General features: G+C 40.2%; 2 protein-coding genes across 2 annotated transcripts; one reads left to right on the top strand and one right to left on the bottom strand.

Annotated features, from left to right (window-relative positions):
* Positions 1-929: 929 nt before the first annotated feature.
* On the top strand, positions 930-3,892 carry kiss2 (kisspeptin 2). The gene is made up of 2 exons (XM_084345689.1): positions 930-1,091; positions 3,601-3,892. Exons 1-2 carry the CDS (start codon positions 980-982, stop codon positions 3,861-3,863), a joined length of 375 nt encoding a protein of 124 aa, XP_084201815.1. The 5' UTR covers positions 930-979; the 3' UTR covers positions 3,864-3,892.
* A 1,129-nt stretch (positions 3,893-5,021) lies between these two features.
* ldhba (lactate dehydrogenase Ba) lies at positions 5,022-20,158 on the bottom strand. Its single transcript, XM_084345638.1, has 8 exons — positions 20,027-20,158; positions 11,929-12,065; positions 10,944-11,061; positions 10,664-10,837; positions 10,401-10,574; positions 10,127-10,244; positions 8,685-8,808; positions 5,022-5,952 (listed from the first exon to the last, which is right to left on the bottom strand). The coding sequence occupies exons 2-8, from the start codon at positions 12,055-12,057 to the stop codon at positions 5,785-5,787; spliced, it is 1,005 nt and encodes a 334-aa protein (XP_084201764.1). The 5' UTR covers positions 12,058-12,065; positions 20,027-20,158; the 3' UTR covers positions 5,022-5,784.
* Between the last annotated feature and the right edge of the window lie 1,583 nt (positions 20,159-21,741).

Raw genomic sequence — 21,741 nt, forward strand, 5'->3', positions numbered from 1 at the left:
AACTGTCTGACAGAAGAAGAAAGACTGTCTTATTGTTTCTGTCTTGTGGTTAAAATTGAGTCTTGGTGAATGAAGAGATTTCCCACAACAGTACAGCAGGATTTATGACCTTACAGGGCCTAATAGAACCAGATGCTGTATACAGGAAGTGGTTCACAGAATAGAAAATCAGTGACTTGATTAAATGATGCTGCAGCTGCTCAGTAAAGCAGAATACACTGGTATACATTCTCATTTGGCATCACTTGTTTTAATAAGACATTGAAATGTGATGTGGGTGCTCTGTATGAGGTCAGAGAAGGTCATTACAGCGGGAAAAAAGTAACAGTAATCTATACGTATCACAACCACATCAGTCATAGAGAAGGACAGTAGCCTCATTAACAGCAACCAAACTGCATGAAGTTCAAGAAACTGGAAGGAGACGTTAGAAAGTCCTTCAGCCAGCAGCACTGCAGACTCCTGTCAGTCACTGTCTTATTATGTCTGTATACCAGGTCCTGGGTCACGTCCCCACTGTGAATGGTAAATGACACCAATGTACACATGAAGCGTAGCACTCAGTCCACTCTTCTGTCACTGCATCACTGCAGCCACGTCAGACTGCACATTACATTTCAGCTCTGTTTCTATCACATACTGTTTGTGAGTGTTTATCTCTGAACCATTTCTCAGCATGCATGCGCTAACATATTATCTAGAAGCAGATGAATGATCCCAGCAGCAGACTGAGCTGTCAACATTTCCCAGAAGAGCTGATGAATGATGCATTTCAGAACCTCCAGCAGAGGACAGCTCCGCAATTTGCAGCGCAGAGACGCAGGCGGCTGTGATTGGCTGTGAGCTGCAGGAGCACAAGGTCACCTGGTGGAAATATAAAACAGGTCTGATATGAGTAAAGGCGTTAGTTCCTGCTGAGTAGGTGAACATTCACACTTGTACCTTCACTGTTTGGAGGATTTGTATCTTGTGTCCAGACATGAGACTCGTGGCTCTGGTCGTGGTGTGCGGGCTGATTGTTGGTCAGGATGGAGGGAGTGTGGGAGCAGCTCTGCCAGGATCGGACTCTGCACAGAGGACACATGTGACAGGTGGGAAAAGGTCTCTTTTTAGTTATTTTCTCGGCCTGCATTAAATATCATATAGGCCTACTTTTTACTTCACACCATTTATTTGACAGCTATATCTACTTTGAGGATTACCTTGGACATACAAAACATAGAATTAACTTCAAATGATAAACAATGACAATATTTAGCCAGGGTTTGAGAGAAATGCCCTCAGAAGTTCTACTCAGGCCTCCACCTCAGACACTCTTTATCACAACTGACATATTGTCTTAAATGAAAGTGTTTGACTACTGTTGTGATTTATTTCCAAACACAGTTTTCTGATTTATGTTTTATAATAATAATGATAATAATAATAATAATAATAATGCACTTTATATAACCATCACATTTCCTAAATAACTGATCACTGCTTGTTTACTTTGAAACAACTATTAACTAAATTTTTTGAACCCTACAGTTAACATTTATTAACGATGAAGTGTTGCCAATAAATATATAAACACTCTAAACTCTCACAATTTGATTATATTTCTAGACATTTTTCAAAGCATAACTTCAACCATCAATCTGGGCTGTAAACCATTATGTTAATATTTATATTTACAAAACCAGGAGCACTTGTGAAATGACTGGGAGAAGGCTGCTGTTGGATTTTTATTCTGATAATAATAAAGATAATCACTTTTTTTTCTCTTTTTCACTATTTTTCAACCATTGCACAGCTGTTGTTTCTGTGAAAATGAAATCTGAATGTTTGACTGCTCTTATTGATCTGACTCATGACCCTGACAGTAGTCTCTACAAACTTCTCTTACCTAAGTTACTTAAAATGACATCAATTGCTGAGATGTACTGATTATTTCTTGTTGATTTTTTTTATCAATTAAAGTCATGAAATACAAAACAAAATGAACTGAGTTTTTTTTCTATTTAAACTGTACAGTATTTCCATTTACGCTTCTATGTTCCTCATTTTGAGTCGACCGTGTCCCTGTCTTATGTTCACTGCCCTGATCACTTTAATCTTTACAGTTTAATCTTTACAGTTTAATCTGTACACTTTAATCTTTACAGTTTAATCTTTACAGTTTAATCTTTACACTTTAATCTGTACAGTTTAATCTTTACACTTTAATCTGTACACTTTAATCTTTACACTTTAATCTTTGCAGTTTAATCTTTACAGTTTAATCTGTACACTTTAATCTTTACACTTTAATCTGTACACTTTAATCTTTACAGTTTAATCTTTACAGTTTAATCTTTACAGTTTAATCTGTACACTTTAATCTTTAGAATTAATATTTACAGTTTAATCTTTACAGTTTAATCTTTACAGTTTAATCTGTACACTTTAATCTTTACAGTTTAATCTTTACAATTTAATCTTTACAGTTTAATATTTACACTTTAATCTTTACACTTTAATCTTTACACTTTAATCTTTACAGTTTAATCATTACAGTTTAATCTGTACACTTTAATCATTACACTTTAATCTTTACACTTTAATCTTTACAGTTTAATCATTACAGTTTAATCTTTACTCTTTAATCTTTACACTTTAATCTTTACACTTTAATCTTTGCAGTTTAATCCTTACAGTTTAATCTTTACACTTTAATCTTTACAGTTTAGTCTTTACACTTTAATCTTTACAGTTTAATCATTACAGTTTAATCTGTACACTTTAATCATTACACTTTAATCTTTACACTTTAATCTTTACAGTTTAATCATTACAGTTTAATCTTTACAGTTTAATATTTACACTTTAATCTTTACAGTTTAATCTTTACAGTTTAATCTTTACACTTTAATCTTTACAGTTTAATCATTACAGTTTAATCTGTACACTTTAATCATTACACTTTAATCTTTACACTTTAATCTTTACAGTTTAATCATTACAGTTTAATCTTTACTCTTTAATCTTTACAGTTTAATCTGTACACTTTAATCATTACACTTTAATCTTTACACTTTAATCTTTACAGTTTAATCATTACAGTTTAATCTTTACTCTTTAATCTTTACAGTTTAATCTTTACACTTTAATCTTTACACTTTAATCTTTGCAGTTTAATCCTTACAGTTTAATCTTTACACTTGAATCCTTACAGTTTAATCTTTACAGTTTAAGCTTTACAGTTTCATCTTTACAGTTTCATCTTTAAAGTTTAAGCTTTACAGTTTAAGCTTTACAGTTTAAAGATTTTTAGTTAATCACTTTACATTTTCAAATTATCGTTTTAATTATGACCAAAAATATCCTCCATACAAAGGCTCTGAACGCTCTGTGACTCTGAATGAACTGAAATAACTGGATTTATAAATTGCACCATCTTTATAGCAACAACCATCATGGTTACTTTGAATCATCACCCATGTTTGCAGAGTTAACTCTGCAAACATGTTCGGGCTCTTGGCTGCTGATGGTGAAGTTAACCCTCTGTTTGCTGGATGGATGTGATGCTCTGCCAGCTGTGGCCTGATGTTTGCCTCTGTGTGCTGCTGTTCTCCTCAGGATCAGTCCTCTCGGCTCTCAGGAGGAGCAGCGCAGGAGAGTTTTTGGCGGAGGATTCCAACCCCTGTTTCTCCCTGAGAGAGAATGAAGACCAGCGGCAGCTCCTGTGCAATGACCGCAGGAGTAAATTCAACTTCAACCCATTCGGCCTCCGCTTTGGGAAACGCTACAACGGCTACATTTACAGGAGAGCAGTTAAAACAGCCAGGACAAATAAGTTTTCGCCCCTGTCTCTCTTCTCAAGAGAACTGGATGAGCACTGATGTTTCTGTGAATAAAACTTTTATACCAACCTTCACTGTGAAATGATTTTAAATCTTTAACAGTTTACATCATTTTCTCTTCATCAAAGAAATCCAATAAACAGTCCAGTAGACTTTTATGATGAAGGGAAAGGCGTCCTTCTTTCCACAATAAAGGTTCTCTATGGTAACATTAAAAAAAGCTTGTGTCATTTTCTGCAACCATAAGATGGCGCTGCAGACAACATACAGAAATCCATCAACGGACTCACTGAATATAATTTCAAATAAAAAGGTTGTTTTTTAAAATAAAATAAAAAGTGACTCACATAATGACATACTAATGTAGCCTCTGTGTACACTTTGTGGCGTGTCTGACCGCATTTATGTTTAATTATGTCAAAGACTTTGAAAATTGTGCTTGTAAATGTGAAAGTCATCCATTAAGAGTATGATATTTAAATAAGAGACAGATTAAATGTGACATTTAAACTCAGTTATGTGTTATTGATAATAAATCTCCTAAACTTGATGACTCAAACGCCACATCACAAAATGTCTTCCGTCATTTAAAAATGAAAGATTTGAAAGGAAGGAGTTCACAGTGTATTTCATCAGCGGTGGATCATTTTCATTCAGATGAACTTCTTTGCTCACATGGTTGTACCTTTACAGTCTTAATTAGACTGATTTCTGAGTGGGGATCTGATAACCAACATTATTTTAACTCTCATATATTTGTATGTCATAATCACATTAGGTACAGAAATCATATTGTTGTACTTCACTGGGAAGAATTAAGTAAGTAGTTAAAGGGGTGATGATTCTCATCAAACATCTCAGTAGCAGAGGTTATGACTGTTGTATTGCAGTGTTCTTTTAGTTTAGTTCATTTATAAGACATGAACATCTGTGCTGCTACACACCTCCTTGTACAAGCACCAGATGCACTAACTTGGGTGGTTATAGCAAGATTCTAATTTACAACACCTGTCGACAACACTTACAATCACTTCATCCTATAGATAATTCAAATGAATAATAGTTGTTCTGCTCTCTGTAGATGGAGGGGTCTGTTCCTCCCACATAAACATGAATGAACAGATGATTCATCTGTTAACAGGTGTGATCAGGAACAAAAGGTGAGACTATAAAATAAAACACTGTCACACACACACGATCCTTCATGGCGTTCAAATTTATTCAGTTACACATTGGTGTTTCCAACACAGTTTACAACACAAGGTCAGATAGTCACAACTGTTGCCTGAAAAAACAACTGGAGCTGGACGTTTCCACTCTTCCCTGCTGCTCCCTTTGTTAACACTGAGGTGAAGAAAATCCACCCTGAAACTCACAATGTCACAATTTGACTTAAGTGTGCAGTCGGCTGTCTGCCAGACAGACTGTAGAGTACCACATTTTGATCAAGGCAGGAGGAAAACAGTGTCCTTGAGGATTTTTGGGTTCTTGCTCTGCAGGGGAACTACAGTTGGACTCAGTTCAGTAAGTGGTGGAGGAGGATAGTGAAACTTTGGCTCTCTGAGGGTCGTTTGATCGTGATCCAAACAGCTTAAACACAAGAATCCATAAAGAGTACACTAACACAGGTCAGCCTACATCTCCTAACACAACACAGGTACACAGCAACTTCAGCCTACAAGCTGTTGGGGAGGTGATGAGTTTATTTTTTAAAGGAGCATACCAGTGTTTTTTACACTTCAAGGTGTCGGGCGATTGACTGGAAGTAGATGGTGACATGATGCAGCACTGATATGAAAGCAAATCAAGCAGTGTGACATACATTTTAAAAAAACACTGGTATTGTCCTTCAAAATAAGAGCCATACAGTCTAAGAGAGACGGGGGGCGTTAGAAAAGGAGTGTGTGCGTGTCGACAGGCTTCTCTGCATCATGGCTGTGTGTTATGTGTACGGGTGTGTTCAGATGTCCTTCAGGTCCTTCTGGATGCCCCACAGAGTGTCAGCGCTCTTCCTCAGCTGGGACACCTCGTCGTCCGTCAGGGTCATGTTGACTACGCTGCTCACACCGGTGCTGTTCAGCACGCAGGGCAGAGACAGGAAGACCTCCTCACCAATACCATACATGTCCTGCAGAAACACAGACACACATACACAGTTAGGTGAGGAGGCTCTACCAAATATGCGAACAAAAAGCATAACAAAAAACTCTGTATATGAGCATTTAAAGGCTGGGGTGTTAAGTGCAGGCTGAAGTGAAAAGTAAACCAATGCAAAAATATGTATTTTTTAAAAGGCCATACTGAGTTGATTGACAGCGATGAGGACCCTGACATGGATCACATCTTATGGAAACAATATTTTCGGTGTGTTTTTTCTCTGCCTCAGCTCTGTGTGGTGTACAGTTCCTGATGGACAGAAAGCTGAGCCTGACTTCTTACTAACATAGCTGCTGCCTGCTGCTGACTGTACGCTCCTGCTGACTCGAGCTGCCAGACCAGGCAGTCAGCTAATAGCACTGCTACCTGCATGTCTAACTGAGCTAACTAGCTAATGGAAGCTACATTTAGCAGCAGGGAGCAGTTACTTTATCAGCAAGTAAATCTGTCTGTCCATCATGAAACTGTAAATGACTGACTTATTTTCTGCTACCAACATCTCTACAATAACTAATGGGTGAACATGTCGTGTTTCATTTGTTTAGGTATTAAAAATGTGAGTGTTTGTGGAGTCTTTCCAGACAGCACTCCTTCGCAGGGTCTTTATCTATCTGCAGTGCAGGTTGCCAGATACTGTCTGTGAGCACAGGCATGAGGTACCAGACCTGGGGGGGCGGGGGGGGGCGCTAGTTCGTGTTACGTTAGGCAAGCACTCAGCTGCTGCCTCGATCAAGCTTCACCTGATTCCCAAAATGAAGCGGTCTAAACCCTCTGGTGCACAGGGTGAAAACGGAAAAAGGAAGAAGATAGAGCCAGGTATAGAGGTAAGTCTTCTCTTCTCAGCCATTAAAGTGTCAAACGAAATAAATTTAGTATTGTGCATCACCTAATATTGGACGTTTCATTGCTGTCACTACTTTGCTAGCTTGCTACGTATTACTAGCAAACATAACTTCACTCCTCATTCAACCTGATTCAGGTTGAATAGTGCAGGCTGTCATTAGAGAGGTTGCATGTAACGTTAATTTTAATTATCTCTTACATATAGGATGTTTCAGATACATGAACATGAACTCTATTTTTGCCAGCATAAGCAGGCTACTGCTTCTAATAAAAAAAATCATAGCCTAGATCGCCAGCTACTGTGCTGTCAGTAATATCTCCAGTGCTTCGACCCCTTTCTTCATTTTGCATTTGCCCAGCCTGTGAAAAGTACAGTTGCTCTCTACATTCATTATAGCTAAAAGGCAGAAGTTCTGTTTCGTGAGTTCACAAATATAATAAGTGCATACACAGTGTAGCCATTTTGGTGATAGTGGTGTTTGTTCACACTTCTGTAAAGTTCCCCTCCAGGAATATACTAATATATATGTGCTGTTTTTCTTTTGTTTTTTTATTATTGGCCAGATGCACTCAGGCAATATTTGCAGAGGCCGGCACCTGCTGGAGAAAAAGGACGCCTGATCCTTCATGTTCGCCTCTCTCTGAACTTTGTAAGTACAACTAGTACTATTGTTGCTGTTTTTGTTATTGTTTAGGGAGGGTCGAAGGACAGAGGGTGTTGTCTCTGTACAGATTGTAAAGCCCTCTGAGGCAAACTGTGATTTGTGAATTTGGGCTATACAAATAAAATTTGATTTGATTTGATTTGATTTAGTATTATTATTAGCAATTATTACTTTTATAGAGCATTTTTGTTTGTTCATCCATTGTTTGAGTCATAATTTGTTAAATATCCTTGAACATTCTCTGTAGCATGTATGTGCAATTTATCAGAGTGTATCATTCAAGTCATAATTTGCCTGTTGGAGTGACTAAAAGAACATTTTTGTTTGTATAGTTTCTGGAGTTCATCCATTCTTTGAGTTGTAATTTGTTAAACATTCTTGAGTATCCTTTATAGTATTTTTGTATACAAGTCATCAGAGGTGACTCTTTTCAGTCATAATTTGCTTATTTTTTCAGTGTCCTTAAAAGCACTTTATTTCCATAGTTAATAGAGTTAATTTCATTTTAAATATCCTTTAATTTATGAGCACCTTTACACTTTATGGAGTTCATCCATGCTTTGAAACAAACTTTGAGGTAGGGGGAGGTGGCGCCTAACTCAATCTCGCTTAGGGCAGCCAAAGGGCTAGAGCCGGCCCTGGTCTCAGCACAGAATACATCTGATTAACTTTTGGTGTAGATCTGGATAAAGGGACAGATCCATGAATTCTTTCTCACTTTCTGGCGCATTTAGGTGGCTGGTATGTTTGAGTGAGTATAATTTAATACAGATCCAAAGAAAAATCTGGATCTAGCTGATGAAATATGTTTGATGTTGGATTAGGCTTGATTCAACTGATTCAATAAAAGGGGACTGATGGGCCTTAATGGATGTATGTACTCCATGGAAAGCCATTGTAGCTGAACACCTTGGGTGACAACAAAGAGAAGAAATGGTGAGGAGTACATACGAAGGTGATCATTTGACAGAAAGAAAGAAAGAAATAACCAAACAGCTTCTTTATGTAGGCTCTGGGTTGGGTGCAGAGCTACATCACCATCAGGCACAGCAGGCAGGTGACTGCATATTTGTTTGGGAACAAGCACCACTAATGCACAATATCAACTGAAAGGGTTTATGTGTGTGTGTGTGTGTGTGTGTGTGTGTGTGTGTGTGTGTGTGTGTGTGTGTGTGTCTGTGTGTGTGCCTCAGACCTTGACCATGGTGGACACAGGATGGACGCGGCTCATGTTCTTGATGATGCTCTCAGTGAGGTCGGCCACACTCAGACCGATGGCCCAGTTGGTGTAGCCCTTCAGCTTGATCACCTCGTAGGCACTGAGACACAAGCAGCACTCTGTTACTGTACACTGACATGCCATTAAGTATAATTATTAACAGTAACATTGTCAATAATTAATTCACAGTTTGTATCTTCAAGTGATGTTAGAATATTTATCATAAATACATCTTAAGTAATACAAATATCATTACACGGGTAAAATAGACAATAAATGATGCCAGAGCCATTTAGGTTGACACAGACTGCTGATCGGTCTTCAGAGTACAATGCTTAACATAATTGAGTTGTTGTCTTTAATGCACATTAGCCTGAGCTCATGAAGCTTCCATTACAGTACCAGGGTTGGAGGTTATATTCCCTCTGAGACCACTTGAACTAAAACTGTAATCACTCATGGCTCAGATTACAGACGCACTCTCAGACAATGTTAAATAAAGACACAGAGAATCAGTGTTCATGCACATGATAGCAGTTATCACCAGATTTAATGTTCTTGTCTATATTGAACCGCTGTGGCAGGATGCAGTGTGCTCTGAGAGATAAAACTACAGGCTTCCAGCACAAATCTCTGGCTGTGTCTCCTGGAGTTATGCCAAGAAAAACAGCTGGATCATTCCAGATAAACTAACCTACATAGAAAGGATTTGTACTTGTACGTGTCTCCTCCTCTCTCAAAGGTATGTAAACTGATGAGAGGTCATATGACGGCGAGCTTAACAATAAACACAAGTCCCTGCTGTAAGAAGGGTGTTGGCTAATACTATCTGACCAGAGAGTTTAGCTGCAAGAAGGAAGAATTCAGCTGCTGGAGGCTTTAAAAATAGCGACAAAACCAACAGAGTTTTTGACTTACCCTGAAGATTGTGTAATATAATTGGAAGCTCCAGAAAAAGTCAGTAAGTGGAGCATAAGTTTGTGTTTTGTCAAACTATTTCCAAAGTAAAGAGCATTCCTTATCAGACTTCACTTTTCAGCATTTTAGGCAGGATAGGAGACGTTTCAGGGATCGGTACTGGAACAACCCTTGTTTAAATTCTAATAACAAGTGCTCTAGAAGTTACTCATTGATCTCAGAGTATGGATTGTGAACCTAGGGGCACAATGCACCTTTTTAGATAAAACCACTGAAGAAACCCTCCATGACAGATTGTACTGAGTCACAGATCAAATCATGTCAGGTCTGTGGCCCTTTCCACATATCTTTGTGCTGACATTAGTCCAGTATACCGGGCGTTGAACTGGATCATCAGCAGTTACTCAAAATAAATGACACCTAAATGTGCCCGACATTAAAGATTTAGAGGAGATATTTCCACACACTTCTTGCCTCTCTCTCACATTCACTCACAGTACCTGTCCACGACCGCCTTGTGTGTGGCCTTCCACTGTTCCTTATCAGCATCAGTGCCGATGTCAGGATTCAGCTTCTGCAGGTTGACCCCTGCTACGTTAGCACCGCTCCACACCGGCACTGAAATAAAAACACACAAACAGTCTACACTGCACTTTGTTTGATTTGAAAGTAACATTACTTTTAACATCACTACGCTGATGATGCTGGACGGACAACATATCTGACAGGTATTCCTATCATTGTTAACTGAGTCTGATCCCTACGAGTACCCACCGCTGGTGTCTCCGTGCTCTCCCAGCACCCAGCCGTTAAAAGAGGTTGCGTGGATGCCGAGGCGTTCGGCCATCAGGTAGCGGAAGCGGGCTGAGTCCAGGTTGGTGCCGCTGCCGATGACACGGTGCTTGGGCAGGCCGCTCAGTTTCCAGGTCACGTAGGTCAGCACATCCACTGTGGAGGTGTGTTACAACCAGGGCTCATTGATATGCAACATACATGCAAACAAACCCAGATGATCATGTGTGTGTTGGTGTATTCACCAGGGTTGGAGACCACGATGAGAGTGCAGTTGGGGCTGTACTTAATGATCTGGGGGATGATGGACTTGAAGACGTTGACGTTCCTCTGCACCAGGTTGAGGCGGCTCTCTCCTTCCTGCTGGCGAACACCGGCCGTCACCACGACCAGGCGAGAGTTGGCTGTCACTGCGTAGTCTGGAGGAGGAGGACAGAGCGTGAAACAAGACCTGCTGAGTGATGTTGGAGAGGTTTCTCTCATTCTCTTGTACAGTGCAGCTGTATGTAAGCTGGAGGTCCTCACCTTTGTCAGCAACTATCTTGGAGGTCTTGAGGAAGAGGCTGCCGTGCTGCAGGTCCATCATCTCTCCCTTGAGACGATCCTCCATCACATCCACCAGAGCCAGCTCGTCACACAGGTCCTGTTCACATTCACAATATAAAACCCAGTTTATCTGGAGGGTTCCCAGTTTCTTATCTTAATTTCCATGCTAATGATGCTACTTTTTATTTTCTACATCTAATATTGTCATACATCATGCACACAAATATGAAATACACTGTCAAATCATTTCAAAAGATAAAAAATCCTTCTTGCGCTCCATGCTATATATGAACATACAGTATATGTATATTAAATATCAAAGGCTATGTGTCATCATATACAGGGATACATTTGGATTAAATATTGCTAATGTAGTTTTGTAAACTTACAATCTTATGGTATAAATGCATTTCTAATACATGTTGTTGAAAATACTTTGTAGTACTGTGTATCAATACAAATATATGATATGATATGATATGTCATTCAAATAAACATGCATGACATACAATATATGATTTGAATCACTCATTATTAAACAATAGAGCTATATATATTGTACATGCTTTACAAATGTAGCCCACACAGAAAATAGAATGTCAAATATTTTAAAATGACATTATCTTAAAATGTCAGATGATATTTTACTTCCTTAATTTTTTCATGACATGTACTCTGACCACATCACAATTTAATAGACAACTATTCATCTCAATTATCAGCATTTACAGTCTAAAGTATCTATCTATGACAATATACTGGACATATATGAAAATGGCTATTTTTCTAATATTTTGATATATATATGATATAGAATCTGTGGCCATTGATGTGCGTGTTGGATATTGGTGAGATACATTCTGTTACATATGTAGTTAACCATGAGACATTATATTCTTGTACGGGCTCTTATCTTTTTCTCTTTTGTCAGAAAGCTTATGCTCAACCTGTGGCTGTGTCTTACCCGCAGCAGGATGCTGATGGCGCAGGCCATGCCCACCTGACCCACCCCGACCACCGTCACCTTGTTCCTGGGAGGCTCAGCAGGGCTGCTGGCCAGAGGGCTGATGAGCTTCTGCAGCACTGAGGACATGATTGCAGCTGCAGGGAGACACAGAGAGGACATGTCCTGGTGAGCAGGTCCCACGGCACAGCAGCTCAGACAGGAGCTAGGGCGAGACTAGACCTGAATGACTAAACTGGTCATTCATTCAATTTATGACTCAATTTAAAAGAACTTCATTTTTGTTGATTCTGGCAGCCCCTGTGGACGAAAGGGGTATGAGCACCACCTCGTCATAAAAGTCTTGCTCTGACTAGTACATGCATATACAGAAACAGCTGATCTTCTCACAGTGGATCTTGATATCTTATGTAGGTCATATAGAGGCATCAGTATTGAGAATGTTTCAATTAAAAACTCCTTGTGGTATGTTCAATTCATTTTCTGTCAATCAACTTACTAAATCATTGCTTCAAAGCTGATTAACAGTAGGAAACACAAAACAAAGCAAGTAGCTCTGCAGAACACACAGAATTGTCTTCTTAGGGAATCAGTCAAAGTGTAAAAGATGACAAAATAGTCTCCAACCAACAACACAACACAACACAACTAATAGCAGAAATGCAAGCAGTTAAGAGTTAAACCCCAGGACTGTATGTCACAAACACTTACAGGAGGATGAGCGGATGGGCACCAAGAAGCGAGACATCATGACAGCGTCCAAGTGCAGGAATCAAACCCAAAAGCAAGTGACGCCTGACTAAAGCTCAGTGTCCATTTTAAATACTGAAGTCTAATCAGGTTTGTGCAGGTTATCATGGCCATTATCATACCGTCCTGCAGCAGTCTGTGCTGCATGTGTCACACTGACTGTAGTTATCATTGCTTATGGTGTCATCCTCTGACACCAGTCGGTTGATTGAGAGCCTCAATGAGAGCTGATAAAGCCACTAGTAGAACTGACAAATGTTAATTTTTACTCATTATTTCACATAGCCACCATAGTTTTATAAAGATGCCTAAAATATTTTTCAATTCAAAAGTATTAACAATCTCTAATGTTTTTTTCTATTCTACATGTGGCCACCAAGAACTGCTGTATTAATTGCGAGTCACTATGCACAGTATGACTAAATCATTTAGTTGAATACTGAAGTGGATTTTAGTGGACTCTCTTCCAGCTCTGGTCACATGATGCATTCAAATCATCACAAGAGAAACGTGTGTTGTAGGAGCACACAGTGAGTGTGAACTGTGCAGGAATAATGAATGCTGATATTTGCGTGATGACAGTAAAACTGAAGACGAGTGACACCCTGGGAAGTTGTTATAAGACCAAGAAGAACATCTTCAGTGTCTGTGTGCTTAAATCAGGTCAGCTCTCTTCTTCCCCCTCTCCTTTCTGTAATGTTGTTCATGACTGACATTACAGAACATACACACCTGAAAACACAGTGGAGATCAATGCACTATTTAATCCCAGAGATTTAAAAGTAATCTGTGAACCCTCCTCCCGTTGGTTGACCCCAGCAGCAGAAGTTACATATTGTACATTTAAAACGTATAGACTTTTTCCCTCCTCTCTTGCAGAACATGTATTTGCAGACTGCAAATGTAATGTTTTCCATTATAACTGTAAAAAAAAAAAGCTTCCACAGCAGCGACCACATGTTTGACACTGCGTGACTCTGCTCAGGTGCAGCAGTTTGCACTTGTTGCTGCCGTTGTTGTTCTGCTGTGTTTTTCTTGGTGGATTGCAAATCAATTTTCAAGATTTCAGATTCAGATTTTGTAAATGTTGCACTTATTAAGTCAATGAAAGCAATTTGGCCTCAAATCATCAGCTCTATTTCTGGGCTAGAATTTCACCAATAATAATGAATAGCCGATTACATAAACTTCCCAATATCGGGCTGGTAATATATCAGGCCGATATATGTTGTGCATCCCTAAAATAACAGCAGGCAAGTTTATAATGTACATGTCAACCATCCTGCACAACAACTGTGAACCGGTAGTCAGTTTATTTGCCTCAACACACCACAGTCCATGTTTTGTCTATCACTGGCTTAACATTGCCTTGACTGTGGAGTCTAACAATTATGCTAAATGATCACGGTCAGCTCAAATAATCCTGAACAGGCCATCATGTAATAATTGCGACAGGAAACTTAATGGATGTACAGTGTTTCCCCTACCATTGTACAGGCCTGGCTGGCTGCCAGGCCAAGAAAAAAAGATCAATATGCCAAAAATAAGCCACCTATCAATTAATTCATAAATTATAATCATTTAGGGGAGAGCAGGGTCGAAAGTAACATTTTTCACATTAACGTCATTTTAGAAGACAACGTTACAGACAGAAACTGTTTTTTGTTGTGACCAACAGCTCATATGTGTGCTCTATCAAAACCAGGCCCTATTTTGTACAACTGTAAAACGACTTCGGTATAATTTGATCTTTAAAGGAAGTTGCGATTTTGTTACTTTTGTCCCACCGGCAGGGACGAAAGTAACAGGGGGGTGGGTCAGAAGTAACATGGTATAAACTTGAATTGATCGGATTATTCTTGTTTTTATTTTAAATGTATGACTATATCCCTGCTTAGATGTTATAGCAAACATGTTATGCCCTTAATCTTAATTAATATATATATATTTCATTTTTAGAGCTAACGATCAACAATTCGCATTTCTGATTTTTCAGACCTTTGTAAATCAGCCTTTAACACACTCAACTTTTTTATATTCCATTTTCCATGCATATTGAGTGAATTACAGTTAAATATAGGCTTATTCATTTTAAGATGAGGCCAACCATTCACTTTCTGCCTCACCTGTAACAGCTGTTACTTTCGTCCCGACAGTGACTCCTGTCAGTTAAGCCTGTCTTGCCTCTAAACTGTGAAACTCTGGCATGTCAAACTTAAGGATGTGTTAAGGCACTAATAAACCTGTCAAATGATAATGACTATGACAAACAAAACAATAAACACAACCTGTGAACCAAAAAAGATTACCGCTTGAGTGAATTTACTTAACGCTGTGAAAAACAGCTTCTGCCATATAACTCGGTGGGAGTGTGACGTATCCTTATGTGATTTGGCGGTCCAGGTGAGGGGTGCGTGCTGTACGTGCTGACGCCATTTGACAAGTCATTCTCGTAAGGGCTCGGAGAAAATCGCTCTGTTACTTTCGTCCCGCGTTACTTTCGACCCTGCTCTTATTAGGAGCGCCTCTGCAGCGCAACGCGAGTCAACCTGCTTCGTTGCCTAGTAACGATGCGCGTACCGCTGCTGAGAGCGTGGGCATATGTTCTGGGATGTTTAAGGTTTGTTAGCTAACCAACTATGGCGCCGCCGAAGAAAAGAAAAATACCGCGGGTGACAGACAACTTAATATAAAGAAATGTTTCTGCCAGACTCCGGAGCCCAGGAAAATAGATGAAGGGAGAGTAACAGAGGCAACTCCAGAAAAAATGACAGGTGCAGGTGAGACGGAAGAAAGGGGGGCAGATTGCAGTGGAGAGGGGGCTGCTCGAGGACCGTTACTGCCCCTGACACCGGTCCCACTGCCGACCTCCGTCCAACGGGTGACCGCGGGCCCTGTCCGACCGGTGACCGCGGGCCCGGACCGACTGGTAACGTTAACCCAGCAAAAAAAAAATATACAGCTAAATACAGAACATCTGGCTGGGATCCCGAATGGCTTAATAACAGCCCTTGGTTGTACCACACTCCCCATGGTAAGTTTACAATTTGTTAGTTAGCTTATATTTTTGTTCTGATTGAGGAGCTTCTCTTTTTTTTTTTTTTTCCTTTGGTAAGCAATTATGATGAAAATAACAGACAATAGGCTAGTTTTCCCAGGCATTATCAAATGTATGTAACTCTGTTATAATAAAATGAATAAAAATATTAATAACTGATAGAATCTCAATTAAATGCACCTTAATAAGTCACTCTCTCCTTGTGATCTTGAATACACTCTGGGTGAACAAAAATTTGAATGCAAATATAATAATTGCAGAATTGCAGACTGCTTGCTGTGCCACCTGACTTAATCCAACTGCACCAGTACACCATCCCACGCGTCTCGCCTGTCTAGGGTTTTTTCAGTGGGTACCACCGGGCCTGAAAAAAATTCTAGGGGAAACACTGGATGTATGTGCTGGCTGAACAGTCATTAATGGACCGAATGAAATGTTTGGATTCATTATGTATGGTTTAATACATCCAAGATGATCACACAGTCCAGCAGCTCATCCCGTCAGGAACAATGATGATGAAGCAAAGATTATATTGACAGATACAGAACATCTTGTCCCAAGATATGAAAGCTGCAACAGTCACTCTCCCTATCTGTTTATAAAACTGTACCACACAGGACATCCTGGAAGAAAGCTTTGCATTTTTACAAATCCCAGCAGTTTTCTACATAAAAACATCACTTGAATGAAATGAAACTCCAGCCTCAATCTCCATAAACAAGTTGTGCCCCTGCAGCTTGTCCTCTCAGGCAGCACCTGCCCCCCATCATCAAGCCGGTCTAAGCAGATGGCTGCCCCCATTGAGTCCGGTTCTGCTGGAGGTTTCTGCCTGTTAAAGGCAGTCTCTTCTCGCCGATGTTGCTAAGTGCTTGCTCATGGGGGAAATGTTGTGTCTCTGTAAATAAATTGATGAAAGAGTCTAGTCTAGACCTGCTCAATTTGAAAAGGGTCATGAGATAACCTTTGTTGTGAACTGGCACTATACAAATAAAATTGACTTGACATCCCTCCAATCAAGCTTTGTCAAATAAGCCGTTATCATTAAACATTCATAAACTCATTCATACATTTGATACTTTTTAGCAGTTTTTTAAAAGATCAGATTTTTTCGCTTGTGTTTCCAACATACTGTGCTAATAAGCTATTTGTTTTTTTAGTTAAACCATCTGCAACTATTAAAAACTTTGAGAATCTCTTTGAGAATAGTAGTTTTACACAGCTGTAATTAAGAGAAATGACACAATAATGTTGCATATCTTTATTTTTACCTTAAGCTATTCACAGTTTTACTAATGCTACAGCTGCAAAAGAGTTCCAAGTTTTAATCATTTATTGTAAAATAACACCAAACAATGAAATGAGCTCTTTTTATAAAACTGATACAACTTCAGTGTTATTTTCAATAATAGCAAAAAGCTCTGCAAAATCCTCAGGTGACTGATTAATGTATTGAAAGGAACATTTCGATGTGTTTGCCACACTGATGGCTTCATGTCATTATTGTAAATGTAGTGAGGAGCCTGTGGATGAGCTGGATGTAAGACTGGCCTGACCAGAAAGTTTATTATATAAATATTATAACTAAATTTGCCCAACAGATTGAATTTGACCCGACTGTGCTCACTGGTACAGCGCCTCATTTTGCATGACAAAAAAACCCCCAAAAAAACACTTTTCAGTTGGAGCAGGTCTCGACCACACTCCACACTCAGCAAATAGTGATCTGCAAATTCTGTATGAAGGCGGTGTTTGTGAGAGGCGGTGATACTAGCAATCTTTTCCACAACCACCAAGCAAAAGACGAAAACATGTAAACATGCAGTATGAGGAAAGCAAAAGAATGTAACTGCAAATGACAAGTGAGTCCTCCGACAGCAGGGGGAAGAAACCTGTGCCGGTCTATTCCTGCTGTTCTTGTTGTATCATGAGTGTTGTATCGTGCATGTTGGTGAGGGAATAAAGTTCCTGTCCTGTTCTACTTCACTTTACTTTTGATCTGGTTTCATGGGACTGGATTTTATTGTATTTAAGGCCACAACAAGCAATGAGGCCAAGTAAACCTGCACACTGAGAGTACTGTAACTGAAGAAGTTACTTTGGACTGATGTAACGTTTTGAGGCCTTCATTGTGTTTGAGGGTCCTGTTGTACTCACAGTCAACTCTTGGTTTTGTGCAGCTTGATTTTATTGTATTTCATGAAAGTGTTCTTCAGGAATGGTTTTGTAAATGTTTCTATTTATTATTGCATGTTTGCTTAATACATGTTATTAAAATATACCCTGTTCTATGTGAACTATGTCCTAGTAATACAGTTAGCTGCCCTGCAGTGGCCATACCAGTGTTTTACTCCTGCAGAAGCATTTATATTGACATTTTAGGAAAATGAAGTATACAGTGATGAACACTGTTACTGTCCGTGTTTCAGATTATACCGTCATATAAATTTCAGGTCGTACAGCCTGAGCCAATCGCAGCAATAACCTGAAGAATGCAAACTTAAAGCACACACAGTCATGCTACATCAACTTCTCCCTGCACGAGGGCCACACTGAAATATCCACAATGAACACACCTGCAACACACACCTCACACTGCAAATACCCTCCCTCCGTCTGATGGCTCTGTTCTCTCATTTTACAATTTTCCTTCCTTCATCTTTCCAATTATGCATGATACTTAGGACAACACATTATGTCTGGGTGAGAAAACATCAATAAAGTCTTTACAAAATGTATAATCAACAACGTACAGCTACATACACACACACACACACACACACACAGCCAGTCTATTACTACTTCTGCCTTTGTGTCACAAGTTGGTTTCGTCCTTCAGAGTTAAACTTCCTGCTGCACAGCTCTGATCATGTGCTCTTCTGTCAACACGTTTCAATATCAACAGGACCACAGCTTTTTATTATAGAGGTCAAACTGACCTGCAGTCATTCAAAGAGACAGAGGCACAAAATCATTCAAGCAAAAGACAAAAATAAGTGGTGAGTAAGCCGTGCATTCATATTGTGCACGAGTGAAACACACACACACACTGTTCAGCAAACGTGCAGCAGCAACAGGAACATTCAAACCATATCAAGGTCAGGTTCACTGCTAAAACGGGTCCACACAATGAGGCACCGCTCACACAGACATGGGACTCGGTGAACAAGTGACACCAGGGCTGTCTGACTGTAAGTCACTAATCTATGACAGCAGAATCAGATAGTTTTTAATAATAATACATGGTTACAGCTGACTGTCGTGGGATAGTGGTCGCCTTAGAGAGAGTTATATAATGAGGCAGAAGATGGCATCAGGCCACCTGACCAGGACACCCAGTGATCACAACAGACCCCTGAAGGTCCCGGGCCTCAGCTATCAGCCTGCAGACAGAACAAAGCCTGCTGTCCTCTGATATGCAGCCTGCTGGGACACATATCAGTCCCTATCAAGGTCAAACTGGCACTGGTACTCAAACTGGGGCAGGGGGAGGTGGTTCTCGTCCAGAGATTGTCCCCCCTCGTGGCTCTATAAAAGGTCCAGGACAGTCCAGGACCTCTCCAGGAGACAATAGGACTGCTGAACAACACAATGCCCCATGTTAGCCTCCTGGAATCCATCTCTCAGCACCATACTGCTGCTCATATGACTGAACATGGGTCCGGACACCCCGGCCTGCCCAGCCGCATGCTGAGTGGCCTCAGTGAGGTGACCAGCAGCTTTTGTCCCCGGCTCTCCTTTGAGTCTAGTACAATGGAGGTTATGTAAGAGCCGGGCCTGAGCCGTGCCGAGCCGAGCCGAGCCCCTCACTGTGCTGATGCTGACACACACACACACACACACACACACACACACACACACACTGTGCTCAGCTTCAACACAAGAAATACCAAATATAAAATGAAAGTAGAAGCAGCTTCTGTCGCTTCACAGGCAGAGAAGAGAGAGTTCAAGTTCACTGCGAGTTCACGTTTCCTGTCTGCGACACGATGGAGGACATGTCGCACACAGACCCCCCGCCACACACACACACACACCAACACACTCATACATTACACACATTACACAGTGCCCAACAATAACCCGACAGTATTATCAGAGAGCAGAGCGGAGCTCCGGCACTTTCCCGGGTCAGAAGCCCGTTAACAGTAAATGGCGCTCAGCTGTAATTAAAGTGAGTCTGCGGCGGCACCTCAACTCACAGCATCCATTACAGCTCCGGCGGTCAGCACGCAGCACGCAGCACACCCACACACACACACTGATATCACTTTAAACATGAGCACTACCTACATTTTCACAGCTGCTTCTAAATGTCGAGACTCTTGGTCCGGTGGAGGAGACGGTGCGGCGGCTGGCACAGAGATGGAGAACAGGCAGAGTGGAGCTGAACAGTTAGCAGTGAGGAAGAGGAGGAGGGAGGAGGGGAGGGGAGGGGGGAGTCTCGCTTCACGTGTGAGGAGGGGTACAGAGCAGAATGCCCAGCTGTCGTGCGGTGCCTACTACATACATGTCTGCTGAGGACGGTGAGGCGCGTGCAGCTGCAGATTACACGCACGCCTGTAATTCATCTGCCGTCATCTCTCACACACATCAGCCATGAGACACACGAACACCAGCCATGCAGGAGGCGGCTGCTGCAGGAGTCATCAGAGACAGCTCATCTCCTGATGTGCACCCCAAACCATCAACATCTACTCATAAATGTGGCGGTAATGCTGTCCCGATGTAACTGACGCTGCTCTCACTGTGTGCTGCTGAGGACAGACCCAGTATGAACTGGACCCACAGAACCTGTTCCCTCTCAGCTGTCCCAGAGTCCTCCAAACACATTCAAATACATGTGTGATGACCAAAACTGCAATGCTTTATATTAACATCCATGTAATCAGCATTAGTTAATAGGTGATAAAGCCTCATACGTCATTTCTAAGATGCTAATGAACACTGATGTGTTATTTAGACTATACAGTGTTAATAATAGCACCATCAACACGTTTATTGTTAGAAGACATTTATGAGCACTTGTTAACAGTTACTAGACACATAAACTTGTTAATAAAAGGCATGTCAGTGTTCTAACAAACACATTTATTGACTTTACTAACTTATTATGTTGTTAAACCTTAACTAAGTTGCTTTATTAACCATAGCACATGCTTTATTATGTATTTATCAGTAGTTAACGCTGGATTTATCAATGAATGATGCGTTTTGAAGCTACTGGATCTAAAGTGAGAACAATGCTTCACTGAGATTACAGAGTAAATCCTTAAAATGCACTTATTAACATTCGTTAACCTTCTGTACAGATTACCAGCCTGCACATACACAGCTCTGTTTTTGTCAGAAACTCGTAGGGCTTTTATGAACGTTCTTAAGCAGTCTATAAACTGTTAGGTTTCTGTTAGTGCTCATAAATGTCTCATGATCTAACAATAAATGTGTTTGTGATTATTGAGACTTGTATAGTCTTATTAACAAATATCAGTATTAATAAACATCTCACAAGGACTAATTGGAGTTTCATTACCTATTAACTCACATTTATTACAAGGACAAATAAAACTATGAAAATATGCTAACGTCTCTTCACCATGGTTGTATTTCTGACTGGCGCTGATGATGAGCAGTACAACCACGTACATTTAATCAAAAACTCGACTTCGCTACAGTTTTGAGGAACTACTTTGCTTGAGTATTTCCAATATTTAGTGATTTAGTGCATCACAGAGGAAAATATTTGTATTCTTATTTTTCCACATTTATCTATCAGCTATAGTCACTCTTCCATATATTTACTATATTACTTGTTATGAAGTTTCTTGTCATACTGAAGGTTCTGGAAATGTTTTCCACTAACGTTGATCAGACACTATAGAAGACACAATTCACTGTTCAGCTCTCTAGTCTTTCAGCTGAGTTCTGTGTAGTAAGGCGGCTGTACAGAGGCAGTTTCCCTCACTGTTAACTCCACAGGTGTGTTCACCTTATCTGAGTAGACCCGG

This window comes from Pagrus pagrus, assembly GCF_965226575.1.
Source record: "Pagrus pagrus genome assembly, chromosome: 23".
Lineage (NCBI taxonomy): Eukaryota > Metazoa > Chordata > Actinopteri > Spariformes > Sparidae > Pagrus > Pagrus pagrus.